Source organism: Podarcis muralis, chromosome 6 (assembly GCF_964188315.1).
Source record: "Podarcis muralis chromosome 6, rPodMur119.hap1.1, whole genome shotgun sequence".
NCBI lineage: Eukaryota > Metazoa > Chordata > Lepidosauria > Squamata > Lacertidae > Podarcis > Podarcis muralis.
The window spans coordinates 95,713,647-95,737,749 of NC_135660.1; the positions used below are offsets into that span (position 1 = coordinate 95,713,647).

A 24,103-nucleotide genomic window follows, 5' to 3' on the forward strand; every position below is an offset into this window, starting at 1 on the left:
ATCGAACCACACCCCCACGTTGATTCTCAGTAATAATGGTTCCTTGAGAATATGTGCCCTGATGAGGACATGTTAACAATATTTCATTAACAGACATCAGCACAAATAGATATCAAACAAATCTTTTCTCGATTCTTGACAAAACTGAATCCACGATCTCACCAAATGAATGTCCAAGTGTGCATATATATAGGATCTTCCTTTGCCCCTTGAGAGAGGGGAGCAAGTTTACTAACAGATTGCTTCAGAAAGCCAGAGCCTCCCCAAAGAGAGGGAAAAAATGGATATTTTTAATTTAAGGTGGGGGGGGGGATCTTGAGAGAATCCCCTGCATAATTTACAAGTCTCATTGGGCTTATATGTGTCTTGACGAGGACTTTTTTTTTTTTTACTAGGAATTTCTCTTGCTGGCTGGGAGGTTCTTGGGGAGGAGGGTTTCTTAACAAGACTTTAAATTAAACTCCAGTAGTAAAGTTACGTTGATGGAAGGCTCTCTTAACTCTCTCTTTTCCCTTTTTTCCCTTTTGTTATCAGCAACGGAGTAAAAACAAAATCACACTCTCGTTCAGATGGATTATTTATGACAGTAGAAAGAGTCAAGGACTAACGCGGGGGGGGGGGGGGAGATAAAGTTTTCCTTAAGATAGGGGAGGGAGAAACGGCAGTGGGGGAGAAAGCTCGCGCATTTGATGGCGAAATTTATTGCTCCCTGCCTTTCCCGAACTGGTCCCTCCGCAAATCCTTGGCTCGATGTTTTTTGCATGTGTGCTTGGTGACAGCAGGAGGAAGGGAAGTGGGCTGTGCTGCGCTTGTTCTCCCATTGTCAGACACTCTGGAGAGAGTGTTGGGTTAAAAAGAAGGGGAAGGGAGGAGGGGAGAGAGAGAGAGAGGGAGAGAAACTCTGCAGATTCCTGTGTCATCTCTGCCTCTCCATGTGCGCAGGAAAACTCGGTGCTGCTGCTGCTGCGTCTCTCTCTGCCCCCGTTTGGCATTCCTGCTGCCTGCAACCGAAGCCGGAGGGGAGCACCAGAGCGGGATTGGCTCGGGGCACCAGGCGACCGCCGAGCAGGGCTTTGGTTATGATTCTTCTTTTTTGAAGGCGAGAGAGGTTGGAGGGGGAAAGCGCCAAGAAGCCGCCACTCTGGTCCCTTTTCCGCTTTTGCCCTGCACCGGTTGCGCCTCTCTCGGAGCCCCTGCGCGCTGGCTCGCCATCCTTCTCCTTCCACGCCGCGCGTGTTTGCACGCGTGGGGTGAGGGTGGCGAATCGCTGCGAGCTGGTTTTTGTGTGTGTCTGTGTCTACCACCCCCCCATGTGTGTCTGTGCGTGTCCCCTTCCGCTCCGGTGACTTAAGAGAAGGAGGAGATGTTACAAACCTGGCCATGAGGTTTTTGGATCACCCTGCGCTCCTGAACGAAACTGATCCGGGTCACCTGTTACCTCTCAGTTTTTAGATCGCTTTGAACTTCTGCGTGGACCCATCGCTTCCCCCCCCCCAAACTCCCTACACCCAGGAGACCAGAAGGGAGCGCCGGGGGGGAGGACTATCCAGTGTTCTTCTGCAGCATGGGCTGCACTCGCCGGACGGCTTGCCTTGTCTGGGGAGTATTTCTACTAGCAGAAAGCGCTCGCTGCCAACATGCCAAGAAGGACAACGTGCCGCGCCTCAAATTATCCTACAAAGGTAAGCCTGCTCCTTTCCCCCTCCTCCTCTTTTTATTCTTTCCTGCTGGTGGTTCCTGCTCGTGCCGTTTCCCCCTTTCCCCCGAGGTTGCTCCTTGCTCGGCGGGGTCCAAACCAGCCTCCTCCTCCTCCCAGGTATCTGGTCTCGTAGTTCTGCTCGGGCAGACAAAGAGGCGCGAGTTCGCCCGGGCACTAAAGCGCGCCGGGCGGGAGAACCAGCTGGGGGTCTCCGCGGAGAACGCGGCTGCCACTGGATCGCGGTGGATTCCCTCGGACTTCCGGCCAGTGCAGGGTCCCCAACATTCCTATCTCCCCCCTCATCCCCCTTTCTGCATTGCTTTCCCCACTGCATTGATCGTTTGGGGCTGCCGAGGCTTCCTAGCGCGCTCTCTCGGCGCCTGACTTCGGCTGGGATGGTGGCGAGCAGGGAAGAGTTAAGCCGTCGCCATGCATATTCAGGCGGCACAAGCCTGACAGTCGGATGCCGAGCCCAAGCGGGGTTGGTGGGGCGGGGGGCGGCTTGCCAGGAAAACGAGGAAGCGCAAAAACGCAATACTGGAGAGGTGCGCGCGAGGATTATATACTGTACTGCGTTTCATACCCGGGCACTTTGTGGACACGTCGCCCGCATGGCTCGGATCCGGGCGCAAAAGCGATAGCGGAGACAGGAAACTGGCACGTGATCCTTAACTTCTCCGGACCCCGCAGAACAACACCGTCGTGCAGAATTTTGCACGCAGCAGTTAAGCTGCTCTTGCAAGTTCAGACTCCTAGTCACACCCCTCCCTGCTCCTCCTCCCCCCCCCTTCCTCCCAGGGCTTGAAAAGCGCAAGGGCTGCGTGCCGTGGGAGGTTTACCTCGCACTTCCCTTTGGTCCACGGATGGGAAGAAGACAGAATTGCTCCGTCTTAAGGAATCGATTAAAAAAAAAAATCAGTTCGTTATTAATTTGTAATAGGGGAGAAGATCACTCTGGCTTCAGATGGGGAAGCGAGGCGCATAGCTTACTTCCCATAATGCAGAAAAGAAAGAGCTTGTGTCTGTGGTTATAGGCGTCCCTCGTGGCATGTTGTATTTATGTCTCTGCAGGTTGTGGCAGTGAAAGGAGAAATGGGGGGGGGGGGGTCTTCCAGTTTCCCACTTTCAATGGGGAAGATTTATGTCCTTGTTTCCACCAGTTTGTTTAAACGAATAAAGGAAAAGTCCAGCAAAGTCTCAGGGACCAAGTAGAAGCACATTCCTAACCAGGCCTACTCAGGAGTAAAGCCTATTGAATTCAGTGGGGCTTACTCGCAGGTTTGGACTGCAGGGTTTGGACTGCAGCCTAAGTTGTGCAACTCAAGCTTGATAAACCTTGGGGTAGGTCCACTGATGGTGAAGGAGACGATGGGAGGAACCTGCCCATTAGCTGCTCAGGGACTGACTGATGCCAGGAAGACAACACCAACATGCCTTGGCTGAGCAACCTAAAGGCTGTTTTAAAAAAAACAACCCACAGGATAACAGTGACATGTGTATTCTGACTTAAGAGTGAAATCAGTGTATGGGAATATCCTAAAGCAAGCCTGCATGCGCATATGTATGAAAGCAACACTCTGTTGTTCTTGGAATATGCTAATTAATTTGCCATAAAAAGATGGCTAATAAGAATGCAGGGAAGTTACCTTTTGCTTTCTAATATGAGTCATCGCTGTATAATCAGACCCCTAAATTCCAATTGACATTTAATTGCTTATGATCTAATTAACTTTAATGCATCTATTGAACTGTAATTGCATGTACAGCAGGGATTATTTAAGTAGCTGGTTTAAACTGATCTGTTAACAAGAACAATGTCTCATCAAAACTATTTCTAACTCTCTGAGGCGACAATCCTTTACTTAGGAGCAAGTCCCTTGGAATCCACTGGGACGTACAGTACCTCTGAGTAAACATACATAGGTGTGCACTGTTAGCTTGCACTCTTAGGCAGACTTACCTGGCAGCAAGCCTTACAGCAGGACTAACTTCCGAGTGAACAAGCATTGGATCGTGCTGCTAAAGTTTAGTGGAAGTCCTAATTCTGCCACCTCTCAGCAGAAAGAAAGACCATTTATTCCATTGGGTTTGGGTGGTGTATCCCATGGTTATTTTATCTTGATGGGTTTGGCATGCGGACTGAGATATCAGTGTTGTTGTGTTGCTTCAATACATTTCCTACATGTTTTGATGAAAACTATACCAGAACGGTGGTTTCCTGCTTTTGCTTTTTCCATTAATATTCATCAACTTAGACATCAAACAGGACACTGGAGGATCTGGAGCATGAGCTTCCTATGCATATTTACCACGAAGTAAGGACTTGCTGCCAAGTGAGTTTGTGTACAATTGCAACCCTGGTGATCTTTCTGCTTTGGGCTATTATTTATTTCCCACCTTTGCTTTTTGCCTTACATGGAGCTCGTGATGGGATACAACAGATGATCTTTCCAATAACTACCCTCTGTGGGAGGTTAGATCCGAGTGATGATATTAATTTGAACCCAGCCACCCACTGAGCTCCAGGGTGAATCCACAATGTCAAATCTATATCTCCCTGCTCAGTGCTCAAAGCTCTCCACTACAACATGCTGGCTCTGAATCTAATATGAAAACTAAATGAGCAACAACAAAACCAACCAAAGAACCACCTTAGTGCCCAAATCTCTGTTCTTCATTAATAAATCAAATCGAGTGTTTAAGAACATGCTCCAGTAGGCAGCATGCATGAAATACTTTGAAACACTCTTAATATGCTTCATAAACACTATGCCAGCATTATTATTCCTTTGATCTACTTGCTTACCTCTGTGCAGCTTTTGCTACAGGATCAGGCTGGCAGCCTGAGTGAGGGATGTGCTCTAGCAGTGCCTGCAATGCCATTAATATCTAGTTACCAAGGGACATGGAAGAATAAAGAACAGGAGCTAATAAAGCTTTGGATAATTAATTGTCCTTCTAATGCGCACGCTGTGAATATTTCCTCAGTGAAATGAGCACAGCAGTCGCTGTAAGTGCTCTCTGTTAACAGAGAGATGTTGTTGAGCAGGAGATTAATATGCTGCAAATGAGCACAGTGGTTCTATTGGATGACAGCACCACAAGGCATTTTATCACTACTAGGGCTAACTCTGACGAAGGGTTGGGGGAAATTCTTTTTTCCAGATACTGCTAACAATGTGAAGATATTGCCCTTTGGCTACCCAGCAGGTTTCTCTTAGGCATAGGGTGCTGGGTAATTTAATAACATAAACTGTGAAATGAGCAGGTGGGTGTGTAGGAACATGCCAAGCCATTTTCCTTCTCCTATCTTACGGACTAATATTTTTCCTCACACACTCTCTGTTTTACACGTGAGCAGCTGTCTTGCAGTCAGTTGTCAGATAACTGATGCTAAAGGTTTCTTTCTAAGCAGCTTGTTTCTTCCTGACTTATTAGGTGTTAAGCGCAGTTGAACTTCATAGATTTGTTTATTTTTCTGAAAGATTTCTAACCTGCGATTCTGGGCAACCTGCCTTCCCAAGGCAGTTTGCAAAGATGTAAAACACCACAACAAAATTAACTCCACTAATGGGAAAGAGGCTTGCTGGAAACATTTTTTTAAAAAAGAGTAATTGATGAAGGGTTAAATCCCCACCAACGTTAATTTCCTATGCTCACTTGTTTTCAAAGGTCTGCCATTTCTCAGGTTGCCAGAGATTGAAATTTCCGCAACCTCTCTTTTCTTGAATCCTTGTGACTTCCTTTCACTCAGACTTGTACCAAATTAGAACCGTCCTATATAATGAGAACTAGGGACACGGGTGGCGCTGTGGGTAAAAGCCTCAGCGCCTAGGGCTTGCCGATCAAAGGTCGGCGTTCGAATCCCTGCAGTGGGGTGCGCTCCCATTGCTCGGTCCCAGCGCCTGCCAACCTAGCAGTTCGAAAGCACTCCCAGGTTACTGGCGGGAAGGTAAACAGGCGTTTCTGTGTGCTGCGCTGGCTCGCCAGATGCAGCTTTGTCACGCTGGCCACGTGACCTGGAAGTGTCTCCGGACAGCGCTGGCTCCCGGCCTCTTGAGTGAGATGGGTGCACAACCCCAGAGTCTGTCAAGACTGGCCCATATGGGCAGGGTTACCTTTACCTTTTATATAATGAGAGGGAGTGATATGAAGAGCATGCATTTTGATGCTCAGAGTCATGGACTTTTTATTGGAAATAGCAGGTGCTAAGACATATGTAGGTTTCCAGGATTCAAATAACTATATGACTAGTTCCATGAGGCTAATAGGTTTCTAAGACTAGCTTTTCTCACCCTCAAGCATACACGTGCATACACACACACACACACACACCCCTTTGAAACTTAGTACAGCTTTTTAAAAACTCCTTGTGACACCGTATGTAGGGTCTCAGCTGCTTCTGGAGGGGAAAGGCAAACATTTCAGTAAGCCCATGCAGAGTTAAGGCTAAAGTTGTTCTTTGGAGCCCAGTTCTAAGTTTTTATGTAAATAGGATCTTGTCCCAAATCCCCGTTTGTTTTTTTTCTAAAGCAGCCGCAGTACAATTAATGCTGTAATATGTACACATATGTACATAATACATACACAATGTACACTTACTTTTCAGCAGAACGCACATAAATTAGAGATAGCCATTAGCTTAATATAACCACCCAAAATGTCATAAAGTTGTGAGCAAGCTTCCAAGTTTCTCAAAGCTCTTCTTTACGCTGGATGTAAAGTGAGGAGAGAAAATGTTAAGCCCTAAAAGTCAGCAGTTTCTAACAGTCACAGGTGTGGGGGGCTGTTTAGTTTTCTGCTCAAGGTAATTGCAAACTATTCCCAGGGAAATTGGACTTGGGTGTAGAAGAATTGACATAAGAATTTATGGTAAGCTAAGGTGATTTCCATGTACACACTCAAAATCTTATTTAAACAAGGTGGTCTCCAACACATTGACCATAATCCTGAGGCGTATATCCTTGGGCTTGGAGAAGAAAAAGGAGACAGCATACACCTCTTGCTGTGGAGTCCAGCAAATTCCTATGATCTGGTGTAGGTGATTCCAGCTGTTTCTCAATAAACCTCCCTCCCAATAAACCACGGGTGCCCAAACTTTTTCCAAAGAGGGCCAGATTTGATGAAGTGAACGTGCATGAGGGCCGACCAAAGTTGTTGAGCTTTTTATACAATTTTTTAAAGGATTTGAGCCAAATAAATAAAACTGCCAAAGGAGCCGGATAAAACCAGCCGAGGGGCCGGGTTAGGCCCCCAATAACGGGTCTGGAATGGATTTTTAGCACTGTGCTTAAGGATAGCTTCATTGTGTTCAAGGGGTGTAAATTAATTGATTCCCAATAACTCGTCTCAAAACTGAATTACTGTATTATTATTATTATTATTATTATTATTATGGCTTAATTTCTACACCACTTTACAATTTTGAGGGAAAATTCCCAAAGCAGTTTACAACACATTAAAACATTAAATAGAACAATCCAGAATCAAACACTACTAAAGAAAGTCAAATTTAAAGTATACATTCAAAGCAACATAATTAACAGGAAACATGTCATCTTAAAAGATTTCAAAATAAAACATTACAAAGGAGGTCAGTCACAAAGTGCACATCTAAAGCAGCATAATTAACAAGAGAATAACATATGAGTTAACTCTATGAAAACCATAATATTGCGGAGAGATAATACAAAAGCCCTTTTCTTTGAGGCTCAAATGTTCACCACATGAACAGCACACATGGCTGAAGTGTCGCTGTCCCTTGATGATTATTTTGCAAAAATGCATGAGCTGCCTCAACAGAAAAGTATTGTGCTTTTGTGCTTGGGTTTACATTAGTCAATATGCACATTTTGTTCTCAGTCTATTCACACATCCATATTTATTTTATCTATTTCATGAAATTTATACACCACTTAATTGTAAATAACATCAAAGTGGCTTACAGAAGATAAAACAGAAAAAAGAGAACCCTACATTAAAAAGTATAAAAGTTAACATACTAAAACTGATTAAAATTACCTCAACTTTCTAAGCATCTGCGTAAGGTAAAGGTAAAGGTCCAGTTGTGGATGACTCTGGGGTTGCGTACTCATCTCACTCTATAGGCAGAGGGAGCCGGCATTTTGTCCGCAGACAGCTTCCGGGTCATGTGGCCAGCATGACTAAGCCGCTTCTGGCGAACCAGAGCAGCGCATGGAAACGCTGTTTACCTTCCCACTGGAGTGGTACCTATTTATCCACTTGCACTTTGATGTGGTTTCGAACTGCTAGGTTGGCAGGAGCAGGGACCGAGCAACGGGAGCTCACCCCATTGCGGAGATTCAAACCGCCAACCTTCTGATTGGCAAGCCCTAGGCTTGTCTAAATGTTTTTAGCAGATGCCAAGAAGTTCAGTGGAAGGGCGTTTGCTAGTGCCCACTGGGGTAGGCACATGGCATGCGGGGCATGCAGGTGGGGCATAGAGGGAGCCCCCTGCGGCTGCACCAGCCCAGCCCTCACCACTACTTCCACCGCACAGCTTTGCAAACTTCTCTATAGAATCATAGAGTTGGAAGAGACCACAAGGGCCATCGAGTCCAACCCCCTGCCAAGCAGGAAACACCATCAGAGCACTCCTGACATATGGTTGTCAAGCCTCTGCTTAAAGACCTCCAAAGAAGGAGACTCCACCACACTCCTTGGCAGCAAATTCCACTGTCGAACAGCTCTTACTGTCAGGAAGTTCTTCCTAATGTTTAGGTGGAATCTTCTTTCTTGTAGTTTGGATCCATTGCTCCGTGTCCGCTTCTCTGGAGCAGCAGAAAACAACCTTTCTCCCTCCTCTATGTGACATCCTTTTATATATTTGAACTGTGACGAAGTCGTGGTGAGCGTGGCCAAGCACATGGGTTATCACCAGGCAGTTGCCATCACTCCTCCGACTTTGTGCCAGCTGGATGAGAGTCATGAGGTTGACTCTGCTCACAGATGACCAAGTTCCGAGGAAGCAGCTTCCATGTGATGGTGGCAGCAGGGCCCCTCTGAGTTTGACCCTGGGCAGGAGCTCCTTTCCCTTCCCATTGGTGTTAGGCAAAAGTGGGCAGGGCAAGGGATGTGACCTTTGTGCAGCAGATGTCTGTCCAGTCATGCAAAAGGCAGAGGTTTCTCTCCTGATAAGCAAGAGGCATGGCCACAGTCCAAGGGCACAGTTCAACAAGGGAGAACCAGTCAAGGAGAGTGAGGAGCAGGGCTGCCAGGGAGAGTCCCAAGAGCTAAACCTGGAGAATTGGATTACCCACCTGGGCTTCCCTCTACTGAGCTGTGCCAACCCAGTATCCATATGTACATTTTTTTCTGTTCTTTTTTTTTCCTTTTTGCATTTGTTTTTAGAACCCAAAAAAACAGCAGATACGAAAAGCGCCAGATTTTTGACATCCACTGAAATTGACTTGCAAACCCTTCTACCTCTCAGAACCTCTCTTAAGTCTGTGAACCACATTCAGTCTCTGCACACATAAACCAAAAGTTTCTCAAATCCATCTGTCTCATCCCATTTGTTTATTGAACATTTCTCAATTCTCTTCAGGATGTTTGGGAAGAGTAAATGTGTGGTTCTTTTTGTTATTGTTGCTGCTATTGTTACACAATTGAATGCACATCGCTTCAGGACAATTAACGGGAAAATGATTCCCTGCATATTCATTTCTTCTTTTCGCAGTCTTTCTTTCAAGTCTTATTACAGTAAAGTACTCTGGCTCATAATTGTCCACAAATGATCAAGATGTGGGAAGTAGCAAAGAGTAAGCAGCCTGAACCTCAAGAAATGGACACAGTTTAGATTAAAATCAGCAAAACTGCATCTAAATCTCCTATCAGGTGACAGATCTGTACAACTTCATGAGTTCCTACAAGTTTTCAGGGAAACTTTGTAAAGCACTTTGTATAAAATTATTAAAACATTAATAATCCATTTCACAGATCACATTTCACAAGTGTTAACCAAACAATGTAAATTGTGGCTACAACAAGGAATGCACCATGGTAGGACTGGTGTTTTATTTTATTTTAACATTTATACACCACCCATCATTCAAAGAGCTCAAAGTGGCTTTTTTTAAAAAAAGATATTTATTAAAGTTTCAAAATGTTACAAAAATAAGAAAAAGAAAAAAAGAAAAAAGAAAATACAAAGTACAGAAAAGTAAAAACAGTTAAAAACAAATCAATCTTTCCATATCTTGTCTTTCGTTTGTTTGTTTCCCTGACCTCCTCACACCTCCCTTTTTTGTATTCCAGTTCAATTAGTTAATTCAGCAAATCCTTTCCCTCTTTGTTTTTATCTTAATCCTTTATCTTAATATATTATAACTTTAGATTATCACCTGTTAACAATCCATTTTTACATATTCCTTTATAACATTGCTGCTAAAAACCACTTAACTTCATTCCGACATCATTCTAACATTCATTAATTTAATATTTCTGTAAATAGTCTTTAAATTTCTTCCAATCTTCTTCCACCGACTCTTCTCCCTGGTCTCAGATTCTGCCGCTCATTTCCGCCAGTTCCATATAGTCCATCACCTTCATCTGCCATTCTTCCAGGGTGGGTAGATCTTGTGTCTTCCAATACTTTGCAATAAGTATTCTTGCTGCTGTTGTAGCATACATAAAGAAAGTTCTATCCTTCTTTGGCACCAATTGGCCGACCATGCCCAGGAGAAAGGCCTCTGGTTTCTTCAGGAAGGTATATTTAAATACCTTTTTTATTTCATTATAGATCATCTCCCAGAAAGCCTTAATCCTTGGGCACGTCCACCAAAGGTGAAAGAATGTACCTTCTGTCTCCTTACATTTCCAACATTTATTATCGGGCAAATGATAGATTTTTGCAAGCTTGACTGGTGTCATGTCAAAAGAGCTCAAAGTGGCTTAGACTGCTCTTTTACTTCCCTGCTCATCATCACACCAACCCTGTGAGGAAGGCTAGGCTGAGAATGAGTGGCTGTCAGTCACCCAGGGCTGCAGCTTCCTGTGGAGCCAGGTGGCCCTTGTGACCAAGCCAGGTCCGCCGCCACCTGACAGCCCTTACATAGTCATGGCCAACAGGAGAAATGCAAAAGGACTGGAACCTTTGTAGAAAATAAGAATGTAGTCAGGGCATCCAAGGACATGATGCTTGTAGTGTCTTAGCCCCATGAGGATTTTGGGGAGTAAGAGAAAACAACCTCCTGATAGAGGCTGTTCCACTGTTGCTGAACAGCTCTCACTGTCAGAAAGCATCCCGCCAAGTCTCCCTATTTTCCAGAGACAGTCCTGGAATTATGAAAGCCATCCTGGCTTCTGATCTGATCTTGAAATGGCCCTATTTCCGCCACTAGTAGCTGTGCCACTGAACTTGGGGAAGAGGACGAGCCAGCACTTGTCCTGCGCGGCAGTGACGGCTGAGAGGGAGCATGCTATGGCCTCTCCATGGCTGTTGCTGCTAGCCTCCTCCCCATGGCAGCTCCTAGCAGCTTCTGGGCAGCGGATGAGGAGGAGCAGAGGCTGCTCCCACTCCCAAAGCCCAGCCTTGTGTGATGCGCCAGCCCTGAGGTGCAGGCAAAGGGCAGTGCCACTCTGGGTGGGGAGAAAGGGGAAGCGGAGCAGGTCTCAAGGAGTCTTGATTTTGGGGGGGGGGGAAATGCTTTGCGCATCTATGTCTAATCTTGCTCCTTTCTCATTGGTGTGACTTTTTTCTTTTTAAAAATCTACTAAAAAACCATCTACTAAATACAGACGGTTGTTTACCCTCGCTAGATTCAACGTGCTGCCATCTGCCTTATTGCAGGGCAGATTTGAGGGTAAACCATACGCGGAACGAGTTTGCCCCTGCGGCTTGATGGAGGTAGAAACTGTCTCTCATGTCCTGTTACGCTGCCGTTTCTATGGGGATATATGCTCGGCATTTATCATCCCTGTTATACAGAAATCTCCAAATGGGTCTGAACGTCAATGTCTAAAATCCCTGGTAGAGGACAAGGATCCTGAGATCACGCTAAGGGTGGCCAAATTCTATGTGACCGCCATAAAACGTATGGAACAAGCTGTGCTACCGTAATGACTAAGGCCTTAAATGACAATTTTGGGTTATATTTTTGTGATTAAGATTTAACTTATATATTTTTATCCGTTGCTATATCTGTATTGCCCCTGTTATACCCAGTTGCAAATTCAAATGTATCCCTACCGTGTTTTATGACTTCCCTGATGTTGTATGTGAGCTGGAACTGGTCTGTGACCGAAATTAAAAAATTCTAATCCACTAAAGAATAAAATAGGATCGGGATTAAGGAGTTTTCTCAGGACAATGGAGGGCATGCGTGCTGTGCCCCGTTGGTGAAGTGGGTGTGGCACTTGCCCTTCTTCTGATAGGAAATACTCTGCAGGTGGGGGGAGAATGGGGGTGGGTCCAGGAGGGTCAGGGGGGTTGGAGTGAAAACCCCCCTGAGTAATATTGCAGAGCCTAGGACTTGCCGATCAGAAGGTCGGTGGTTCGAATCTCCGCAACGGGGTGAGCTCCTGTTGTTCAGTCCCAGCTCCTGCCCACCTAGCAGTTCGAAAGCACGTCAAGTGCAAGTAGACAAATAGGTACCGCTCCAGCGGGAAGGTAAACAGAATTTCCGTGCACTGCTCTGGTTTGCCAGAAGTGGTTTAGTCATGCTGGCCACATGACCCGGAAGCTGTACGCTGGCTCCCTCGGTCAATAAAGTGAGATGAGCGCCGCAACCCCAGAGTCGGTCACGACTAGACCTAATGGTCAGGGGTCCCTTTACCTTTACCTTTAATGTTGGAGGGCATGGAATCTCCTTTCTTATAACTTGAGTCCATTGATTTGGGGCCTAGCCTACGGAGCAGGAGAAAACAAGCTTGCTCCATCTTCCATATGACAATTCTATACAATTTCAGCATAGGTGTATTTCTTCATATGGGTGAAAAGGTTGCTGCAAGTTTTCCTATCCTTGTGACCTTCTGGCTCAGTTGTTGAGGCACAGGCCAAAAGACATCGGCCCTCTTTGCATCTCTGGTTGTTAAAACAGTGACACTGAAACACCTAAACCTTCATTTCTGTACTTTCCAGCACCATGGAACTTGGGTCTGGGCACAGACATGTGCCTAAGATGTGTGTGTGTGTGACCTTTTCATTCTGGGGGTGTGATGCTCACCTGCCTCCCAAACACCAGGGGCACTGCCGAGAAGAGGAAGAGTGAGGCAGCAAGGAGACATTCTGTTTTGGAAAGTGATTTATAAAATCAATAAACTAAAAACAATCCTGTGACTTATGAAGGCAGTACAGGGGCTCATCATTCTGATGGTTAGCTTTAACAGTGAAATGGTGTGGCACCTTTTCACTAGAAGCAGGGAAAGAAGGAGGGTTAGCCTGCTGGACTTTGCCATCTTTTGCTTGGCACTCAGTGAGGAGATACGATACGGTACAGTACGGTACGGTACGGTATGAAACAATATCTTTATTGTCATTGTCCCATGCAGAACAATGAAATTGAAAAACTACATAAAAACTACATAAAACTACTACAAAACTGCTACAAAAGGAGGTGGTGAAGAGGAGAGACAATCCCTTCCAACACCCTCCTCTGCACCTCCCCTCTTGCAGCTGCTCTCTGCAAATGGAAAGCAGGATTTTACCCTAAGAGCTGCTTTGCACAACTTGCTAAATTAAACAGCAGAAACATGCATGCTTCTGGGAAGGAGCTTTCCAGATACTCCTTTTGCCTTAGCTAGCCCTTTTTGCTGCTAGTCCATGCCATGCCATGCCATGCCATGCCATGCCAAGCCAAGCCAAGCCAAGCCAAGCCAAGCCAAGCCAAGCCAAGTTAAGCCAAGCCAAGCCAAGCCAAGCCAAGCCAAGCCAAGCCAAGCCAAGCCATGCTTTGGTTTGGTGTGTCATCTAAACTAGGCCTTGTGGTTAGGCTCTTGCTAATCACCAGCTGTAGCCGAGACTTGGCTTAGCGTGTGAAACAGGCCGACTCGTTGGGCTATATTGAGGCCCTAGTGCTTGCTGCTCTCTCTCTCTCTCTCTCTCTCCCATGCTTGTTTATATAGATGACATAACCACATTTTAAAACAAGCAACATATTTGTGGGATAACTGTAATGTGAGCCAGCTCTTCAGGGCAATCTATTACTTGTGTGTATGTGTGAAATTACATCAAAGAAGGAAACTGCCAACCAACTCTTCTATTTTTGGGATTCCTTTTAAAACTAGGTTTCTTTTCCAGGATTTCTTTAGTGTTGTGCTATGATGCTCAGATTCCTGTGTGATGTTTTGGTTTTGAACTTTTATCTTTCTTTGGTCTACATCTTTAGAATGAGCTTTTGTTGCTTCAACGTGCAGACTTTAATCTTTCCAGTTGCTTCAGATCTTCCTATTTGTTCTTTGGAGGCTGCAAATGTATTTCATTTCCTCCCTGATTCTTCTCATGTTCTTTCTTTCTCCTTCTTTCCCCCCTAAAACAGAGTGTCAAATACAATCATGCAAAATTAACTCTGGCATTTCACATTAGGAATGGCAGTGTCTATATTTTCAGAGGCTGCTCTATTCCCTAGACAGAGATCCAAGGCCCAGGAGAATATTCTGCCACATAGTCTTTTCCCCTCATGTTAAATTCTGTCACTTCAGAGTAAGTGTGCATTCAGGTTTGATATTACATACAAACTCCAAAGATGTGACATGAAAGGGTGGAGAACAGTCTATATACCACAACTCTTGAAAGGAAGGAGAACCAAAGTCTTCCTTTATGAGAATAAAAAGGGGGGAAATGAACAAACCTTTGCAACTAACGGAACAAAGTCTCCAAATCCATTTTGCTGCTATCCAAACAGCAGTGTAAGTCAAATTCCAAAGCAACTGAATCTTAAAGGCCAAGCATTAAATGATGTACCTCAACCAAGGACTACTTGTAACTGCAGAAGGGAGGCTTGAAGCAATTCCTGGTTAGCACTATTAAAGGACTAATAAGCTCCAATCAATATTTAAAGATGTTGTCATGTTATTCAGTCTTGGATTTTCATAGGGCATTTGAAAAGGTGGCAAGTGTCAGAGGTCTCAGAGGTCTCCTGTTGGCCACCAATGATACCTTGGCTAGATTAGGTCAGCGACTCATTTGCTGATGAAATTTTGTAGCAAAATTAGGGAAGGTGGGGAGAGAACCTGTATTGCTGGAGCATTTAATAATATAGAGGCACTAGGCTTCAGCTTTACATACCCTTCATGCAGAATTATTTCTACTGTAAACCATGATAAATTGGTATTGGTGAATCTGGTATTTGCTACCTATTTTTGTCAGTCTATAAGTTCTTCACTGATCCTATAGATTTGCCATAAACAAAGACTTTCCAAAATATAGCAGCACTGGAACTCTGCAAGAAGTATGATTGCTTCTGTATAATTTAAAATATTTGCTGTCTTTGTGCTGCTTTGCTCAAATGCTCAGCTAGGTGAACACCATTAAAACAGTGTTTGCTGATAAAATAGTTAACTAATTTCCTATGAGAAGATGTGAAGGAGATTTTCATGGACCTGACTGCATTCTAAAAGTATGGTGGTTCAAGGTTTACATGGCTCCTTCTAACTAGATGTCCTGCTGCCACCCAAGAACAATAGCAGGTGCACTTTTTTGGTAAATAATGAAGCCATCCCAGAAGATTGACAAGAGAAGCAGAAACCAGTCATTACACACTAGATGTGTGGCAAGAAACAAACCAAATTAGGGAAGGAGTGTCAAGATTCCTTAAACCTAGTTCAGGGACAAAGCCCAGAGTCAGGACTCCGGGGTCAGGAGACTGCATAGGAGTGTCAAATTGTCCCAACAATTGGCCTTGGCTACCCACCACACTTTAAAAAGAGACAGTTAAAGTCCAACTTCTCAGGAGAATGTCTGCTACATCAGTAACTCCTGGTCTGAACCTGGGTGTTCTTTCATGAGGACTGGTTCTGCTCCTGCCTGTTGAGGTGCCACTGTTGCCTCAAGAGACTGCGCCATGGAGCTCTCTCCACCACACACTCACATCTGATGTACAAGCAGCCTCCTGGGCATCTCCTCACTCTGAGCGAAGGAAGAGGGTGCCTGCAAGACTTCCAGAGGGCGAGTTTCAGTGGAGGGGCTCAGCTCTGAGTTGGGGTCTTGAGTGGAAGAGTCCCTTTCCATGGCCTCTTCCTCGCCCTCATCAGAGTCCTCGGGGATGGCCATGATGCTACAGGCCTGGACCATTGGGTTTGAGAAGATTCTCTTCTCCATCAGTTTCTTCTGCTGCTTATCCATATGAAGAATGATATCTGGGCAGCATTTCATTGGAAAGGCATTGACATCCCCTCATCACAAACAATAACATGAAGAGAGAGGCTGGGGTCCTAGTTCAGAATCAAGTCTATTGTGTACACGTGGCTTGAGTATTGCTCAAAGTTAGGATATTGAGAATATTCCTGCAATTTTCATTTTTCACAGAGCCATATTTATTTTACCAGCTCTTCTAGATCCAGAGATGGCTGCTGTTTCTGTCTGGTTGTGTCTACAGACCTTTTCCTAACAGCCATAGTTCTTCAAGGCAATAGTTCCACAATCAGCCATGGAATCTTCTCTCATAAACCTTTGGAAGATAATTCATAGACTCCAAATCAGGTCATTTTCCAAGTTATCTTTCAAACACTACTTTTTAAAGTTATACAAAACACTTGCATGACCCAGATTCTGGTACTGTGTTTTCCACGTAAGCATACATATGCATATATGCAAATCTAGAAATGTTTCTACACCCTGAGACAGATTTGTTATTTTTCTATACTTTTAGTATGGGACGGTAAACTCATTTATTTGAATGTTCCGGATTGAGTTTACTTCTAGGAATCAAAGCAGTACCAGACCCAGATTCCTCATTAATTCTGAATTTTTCTAATGGTAAGATTATGTGAGGAGCTACTTCATTGACTCTTCATGGGTTCAAATTGGCATTCTTTGACCAGAAAGTATATTAAATTGATCCACCTAGTATCAATTCAGTAGAAGTGATGAAACAACCAAAGAACATACAGGCAGTAAGGATTTGCTGGGGGGGAGTGAGAGATGAGCCGAGGAAGAGCCTAGCCCTGCAGTTTCACTTCAGTCTGGAAAATGTCTGGGATTGGTTCTGGGTGTGATATAAATCTATTTGGATGTAAAATGAGCAGCTAAGCCACCTAAATAAGGTGTGCAGGTGTGGGCTGGGTGGGGTAGGGGTTCTTCTGTTTTATCTTCCATAGACATAAGTCCACAAATACCTGATATTTCAGCAAGTACCAGAACACACCTGTCAGGAGAGTCTATTTTAGATACGTAGGAGGAGAGCACATGTTGGAAGATCTCCTGCCTGTTCCAGCTGAAGTTTCCTCCTCATCCCTAGGGAAATGTTCTCTGCATAACTGACAGTCAGTATTCAGTATTCTCATGCACTATTCAGCTACATGTCACTGGGCACATTTGGAAACCCTCTGCTTTATATTCTCAGCTACCGTCCAAATTTAGATTTAAACATTTCAGGATAGGGGCCTATCATTCCCTGTCTTACTGTGTAAAAGGTCATGTATAGCCAGATAAATAACTAAATAACTAGAATAAGTGGAAGTGTAAGAGCAAAAGCAACAAACTGCTATTTTTGGAATTGCATATACATTGCTTTAGATTCCTAAGAAAACATGCTCTCATATATTTTAAGATCACAGAATACCCCAAAATATTCATTAAAATAAGACTTCATTTAATATATACATTTACATTTAATGTTTAATTTTTTAGAAGTTCAGAAATTTGAGAAGTGCAATTTAATTTGTTGGAAAAGTCACCAGTCTTTTTTTCACATAGCAAGCAGTTACATATGTTCTGGGCACCACAGTTCAAGAAGGACACTGACAAACTGGAACGTGTCCAGAGGAGGGCAACCAAAATGGTCAAAGGCCTGGAAATGATGCCTTATGAGGAACGGCTAAGGGAGCTGGGCATGTTTAGCCTGGAGAAGAGGAGGTTAAGGGGTGATATGATAGCCATGTTCAAATATATAAAAGGATGTCACATAGAGGAGGGAGAAAGGCTGTTTTCTGCTGCTCCAGAGAAGCGGACACGGAGCAATGGATCCAAACTACAAGAAAGAAGATTCCACCTCAACATTAGGAAGAACTTCCTGACAGTAAGAGCTGTTTGACAGTGGAATTTGCTGCCAAGGAGTGTGGTGGAGTCTCCTCCTTTAAGCAGAGGCTTGACAACCATATGTCAGGAGTGCTCTGATGGTGTTTCCTGCTTGGCAGGGGGTTGGACTCAATGGCCCTTGTGGTCTCTTCCAACTCTATGATTCTATGATTCTATGTTACCTTGGGGTTTATATATTGATTCCCAAATTTAACATTGAATAACACCTTGCTGTAGACGTTGTCCCAATGAATTCCATATCTGTGTTTCAGTTAAGTGTTAATTAGTTTATTTTCAGAATGGTAATAACAACCAAATAAAGACATTTATAATGACAGTGCTGAGAGGCAGCTGTATACTTTGGTGAAACCACCTGCTTTGCTGTAAAACTGGAAACAGGATCCAGTTTACGGTTCCACATATTATTTGGAAATGCGAAGGTAGAAATGGTTCGTAATTCATTTTAGCTCCCTTTACAAATTTCGCACAAGAGTTTGTGTGAAAGAGTGTAAACAGCTCAGCTATTGCGAAATAATAATAATAATAATAATAATAATAATAATAATAATAATAATAATAAATTTATTATTTATACCCCGCCTATCTGGCTGGGCTTCCCCAGCCACTCTGGGTGGCTTCCAAAAGAATATTAAAATACTATAATACATCAAACATTAAAAGCTTCCCGAAACAGGGCTGCCTTCAGATGTCTTCTAAAAGCCTGGTAGTTGTTGTTCTCTTTGACATCTGGTGGGAGGGAGTTCCACAGGGAAGGCGCCACTACCGAGAAGCCCCTCTGCCTGGTTCCCTGTAACTTGGCCTCTCGCAGTGAGGGAACTGCCAGAAGGCCCTCGGTGCTGGACCTCAGTGTCCGGGTAGAACGATGGGGGTGGAGACGCTCCTTCAGAAAGCAGGTACACAGGCTGTACACTTGTTGAACGTTACATGTGAATAACTGTACAACTCTAAGGTAAAGGTAAAGGTACCCCTGCCTGTACGGGCCAGTCTTGACAGACTCTAGGGTTGTGCGCCCATCTCACTTAAGATGCCGGGGGCCAGCGCTGTCTGGAGACACTTCCGGGTCACATGGCCAGCGTGACAAAGCCGCATCTGGCGAGCCAGCGCAGCACACGGAAACGCCGTTTACCTTCCCGCCAGTAAGCGGTCCCTATTTATCTACTTGCACCCAGAGGTGCTTTCGAACTGCTAGGTTGGCAGGCGCTGGGACCGAGCAACGGGAGCGCACCCCACCGCGGGGATTCGAACCGCTGACCTTTCGATCGGCAAGCCCTAGGCGCTGAGGCTTTTACCCACAGCGCCACCCGCCTCCTGTACAACTCTACAGCTCAGCTATTTGTGTAGGGGGAAAACAGATTTGACACTCCTTGAATTTCGCACTCATGTGAACACCCCTTTGATAATCAGCAGAAGATGATTGAAGCAGAATGGGGGGGAGAGAGAAAAGCTCTTTCAGTGCCGCAGAAGACAAGTCGTGTACAGATCTGGATTGGAGTGGCGCAGCCACACACAAAAAGCTGGGCTGCCAGATGCCCAGTATTATACTGTACTGCAATGCTGGGTTTATCCCTGTTACATTGCTGTTCCAAGGCAGTCTGCTATACTGCTCTTCTAGACTGTTCCTAGCAGTAAAGTTGGTCTTCTGTTAGTTGCTGTCAGGGCTGGTTCAGCCGCAGGGCAGCACGGAGACTCAGAGAGGAGCAGTAAAGTTAATTCTGCATTCAAGAATAAAGAATAAACCGGGAGCTGCCTGCCCTGAAGTTCTGTTTGTGGGCTTTCCTTAGACATCTGTCTCACCACTGTAAGAGCAGGATGCTGTACTAGGTGGTTGTTTTTTGTCAGATCCAGCAGGGTTCTCCTGATGTTCTTCCTTGCATATTATACTTTGCTGGATTGGTCCCCCCACCCCACCCCATTACACAACTTGTTATACAATCTCACAAGATTCAGTAGCATCAGGACCTTGGTTCTGATCCTTTTAAAATCCCACTTCCTCACAACCAAGGTGGGTGCCAGAGACCTCAGGCCTATGGCATTCGTAAATTTCACTAAAGATCTGCCCGATGAATAAGGAAACGCCCAGTTTCAGACGTTTGGCTTGGGGTCTCAAGCTGTCATTCTGCCTAATGTCTCCCATAAGTTCAGCTACATTTAAATGCAATGAAAACCCCCAGGAAAAGGCTGGTTATAGTTGCATCTGTGCTTACCTCATATCCCATGATGTGCTGTAATGTTCAAACTAGAATTTTATTCCACAGTAAATGCATCTGCTTTTATGATTGCTGTGCTAAATATGGACAGCCCAAAATGAGTGAAACGGCTAAAGACTTGTTTTATAAAAGTCTTTATTTGAAGTAAAGCAACTTAAATGTACAATCTGAGGAGGTTGTTTCTTTCATCTCATTCTTCCCTCCACTCCCTTATTTTGATCCACAAAAGACCTCTTTCAAGACATGCGAGTAATATGGAAACTTAACTGGTACAGCTATTAAATACTCACTAAAGAGCAATTTCAAATTCTGGAATAGTGAAAAGTGTGGTGGACTTGAATACTTTAGTCAGCCATAAAGCTGGCTATGGGCAAATTTCCATTTCCTAGACACGTTACCTCATAGAAGTGCTGAAACCATAATGAGCTGCTCTTCCTGATCAGATCAAGGCTGTTGCATCCTGTTCCCAATCATCCAGCCGGATGATCACAAGAAAAGCCCAAAGGCACCAGGCCTTTCTCTTTGTTTGATATGGGGATAATATGTGCCACTTTCATATCTTGGCCAGAGAATTGTGACATAGAAACACAGGCTGGTATGAAGTCCATTCCAGGGTAGATGTAGTAGATTTTGCAAGTCCAGTTGGGGTGTCCAATGCAGTGTGAAGACCCCCAAACCCCCTCCAAAATAAATCACACAGGACACAGAATATTTGTTTTAAGATTTTTGGCATTCATTTGGCCACAACTTTATTGATTACAGCATGTGAGTGGTTGCTTAGGCATTGGGTCGGGCTACCTGAACAGGACTGATAACTGGACTTCCAGAGGTCAGTAAGGGAAAACATACTGGTAGAGCACAGAGCTGGATTTCTGCCTCTTAGTTCACCCCAGATGCTTCCAGGAACTCTGCAACCCCTGAAAGGGGATCGGACAGAGCAAATCGAGTCCCTGGATTCCTTTAACGGAATTCCCTAGCAGCAGCAACCAAAAATGAGGGGCAAGCACAGCCAATCCATAATCCCCTCCACCAAATAATGAACCAGTGCCTAACCGTCAACCTCACAAAGTTGTGACACGGTAGGCAAAAACCAAATGGCACCAGCCAAACAGCCAAGTGGCAAAATTCCTGGCCCCTGCTCCAAAAACAGACGACCCCTAGACAGGCATAGCAAGGTCAAAAACACAACCTTAATTATAGGGAGGGAGGGAGATCCGCTGCACAATGCGAAAGAGAAAGTACTTCACCTTGTGCAGCCCCTTAAATAGCCCCTTAGTTACCAATCAAACCCCAACCTAAGAAAAATTTCCCCAGTAACAAAGAGGCAACCAATGAGCAACAAGAAGGCAGTTTGGTGATCTCACCGCAAAACGTGGCTCTCCGTGATTTGGAGGACACGATTTGCGTGTCGAGGTCCCCAAGCCACCCCCCAAATAACTCACAACGCACACTTAATTTTTGTTTAAGGTTTTTGGCATAATTTTGGCCACAACTTTATTTAAATACAAAACCGTGAGTGGTTGTTTAAGCATTGGTTAAGACTATCTGTCCCCCCACCTGGGGACAGAACTGACTTCTGGGCACCACCGAAAGACAGTGCGGGGGAAAGCAAGTCGGGGAGAAATGGAGCTGAGTCACAGACCCTCACCTCTCACCCGCATGCTCCCCGAAGGCTTGCCGGCCCTAGTCCCATTCCAGGGATTGGACGAAAAGATGGCAAGCCCCAGGATTCCTTTAACGGAATTCCCTTTCCGCAGCAACCATGGAGGGGCAGGCCCAGCCTATCCTAACCCCTCCTCCACCAATTTATAACCAATGCCTAACCGCAACCTTACAAGTTGTGACGTAGGCAAAAACCAAATGGCCCAGCCAATCTGCCAGATGGACAAAATTCCTACCAGGCCCCTGCCCCAACAGCAGACGACCCCATGACAGGCATAGCAAGGTCAATGCAACAACCCCTTACTCAAGGGCAGGTGGGCGGGTGATCCGTTGCACGCAGCAAAGAGAAAGCTCCAGGCTGTGTGCAGAATACTTAAACATTTTACCCCTCCCACCAAAATTGCAACATAACTTTTACCCCAGCAACCCAGTGAACCAATCACTGCCCCAGGCCATCTTTAGAGACCCTGCCTGGTAACAGAGGGGTGCCTCAGCAGACCCCACCGCAATACGTGCTCTCCATGAAGGAGAACACGCTTTCTCATATTTTATTGGATTGATTTCAATAAGTGCATGTGTCCTGATAATGTGGGGAAGAATCTTGCAGTGATGCAACCAGCTTCTTGCTCTCTTGGCTGGTGAAAGATGTCTGCAGGGATGAAGTGCTGCCTGATGCCCTTAAACACGCAACAGGGTATCTACACTTGAAGGCCTGGCTTTCAACTCAATGTCCTGACAGTGGAACCTGAAATCTCCCATAACTGCAAAGCAGGTGCCAATACTTTGGCCACCTCATGAGAAAAGAAGACACCCTGGAAAAGACCCTGATGCTGGGAAAGATGGAGGGCACAAGGAGAAGGGAACGACAGAGGATGAGATGGTTGGACAGTGTCCTCGAAGCTACCAACATGAGTTTGACCAAACTGCGGGTGGCAGTGGAAGTCAGGAGTGCCTGGCGTGCTCTGGTCCAGGGGGTCACAAAGAGTCGGACACGACTAAATGAATAAACAACAATTCCTCTCTTTCTGAAAGATACACTGCTTGAAGAAACGTGTTTTGTCGGCACAAATAAGTTTGGAGAGAGCTTTGAAATCTTTCTGCATTCCCTGGGACAGGCCTCCCCCACCAGTACTATGAAGCCACATGAGCTATTTTACCTTCTGCCAGACATATGGAGGTGATCAGTGTATGGAAATTATATGAGAAGGTGAGGTGGAATTGCCAGGCTAGGAAATGTCTGCTTATAACATTTTAAAACCTCACCAGGAATGGAACTTTACATTTAAGGGTCTGTATTATCATCGTTTTTTTTAAAAGATAATTAATGGCCAGTGGTTGAAAGAATAAAAAGCCTCGTGGCACTTTAAAGACTAACACATTTACTGTGGAATTAGCTTGTGTGGACTAGAGCCCACCTTCAGATGCATCTGATGACCTGGGCTGTAGTTCATGAAGTTAATGCCACACACAAAAAAATCTCATAGACCCGGAGTCTCACCTAGCCTAACCACCTGCAATGCAGGTATCTCACCTAGATCATCCATGACAGATGGCCATCCAACCTCTGCTTTGAAACCTCCAAAGAATGAGGTTTTCATCTTTAATGCTGGTCTTTTATGTGCCTGAAGACACTTTTGTTATTCCTTTTTTTTCCAGCTAATAACTGGAACCGGGCACCTCTTTTTTGAATCAGCAGTTGCATATTGTATGTCAGAGCCTTGCTAAATTTCACACTTACCTGTTAAGTAAGTGTGAAATAAGATATTGCTTATACTATTGAAATGGCTGCATGGGAGAAGTTGTGGAATGTAGATTTAAAATTTACAGCTTTATGAAACTTTATGAAAACGATGTATAGATGGTATTTAACTCCTAGTAGACTTGTGAAAATGTACAAATCAAAATCAAACTCATGCTGGAAGTGTAAAGAAAAGTAATTTCTATCATATGTGGTGACCCAGTAAAAGAACAAAAGCTTTATGGGAAATGATTTATAATGCATTGAATAAAATGTTAAATATAACCTTTAGTAAAAACAAAAACAAACAACAACAACAACAACCCAGAAACATTTATCTTAGGGATTGTGAACAATGAGATTCTGAAGGACTTAACAAATTTGTTCTTGTATGCCACAACTGCAGCCAGAATGGTGTTTGCCCGGAGATGGAAAGAACTAAGGAAGAGTGGCTAATTAAATTGATGGATTATGCCAAAGTGGCAAAACTGACAGGTGTAATGAAAAACCAAAAGGGGAAAATTATTAAAGAATCGGGGAAAATTGTAGAATATCTGAAAAGTTCTGGCATGCAAGTAAGT

General features: G+C 44.6%; 1 protein-coding gene across 2 annotated transcripts in view; it reads left to right on the plus strand.

Moving 5' to 3' along the window:
• The first annotated feature begins 703 nt into the window (after positions 1 to 703).
• SEMA3A (semaphorin 3A) overlaps positions 704 to 24,103 on the plus strand; it is a 194,222-nt gene continuing 170,822 nt past the window's right edge. Inside the window, exon 1 of one of the 2 annotated variants that reach the window (XM_028728772.2) lies at positions 704 to 1,682. In XM_028728772.2, the coding sequence (XP_028584605.2) occupies positions 1,565 to 1,682 (118 nt within the window). In that variant the 5' untranslated portion in view covers positions 704 to 1,564. The remainder of the gene's footprint in view (positions 1,683 to 24,103) is intronic. The other variant, XM_028728771.2, reaches the window with a different exon arrangement.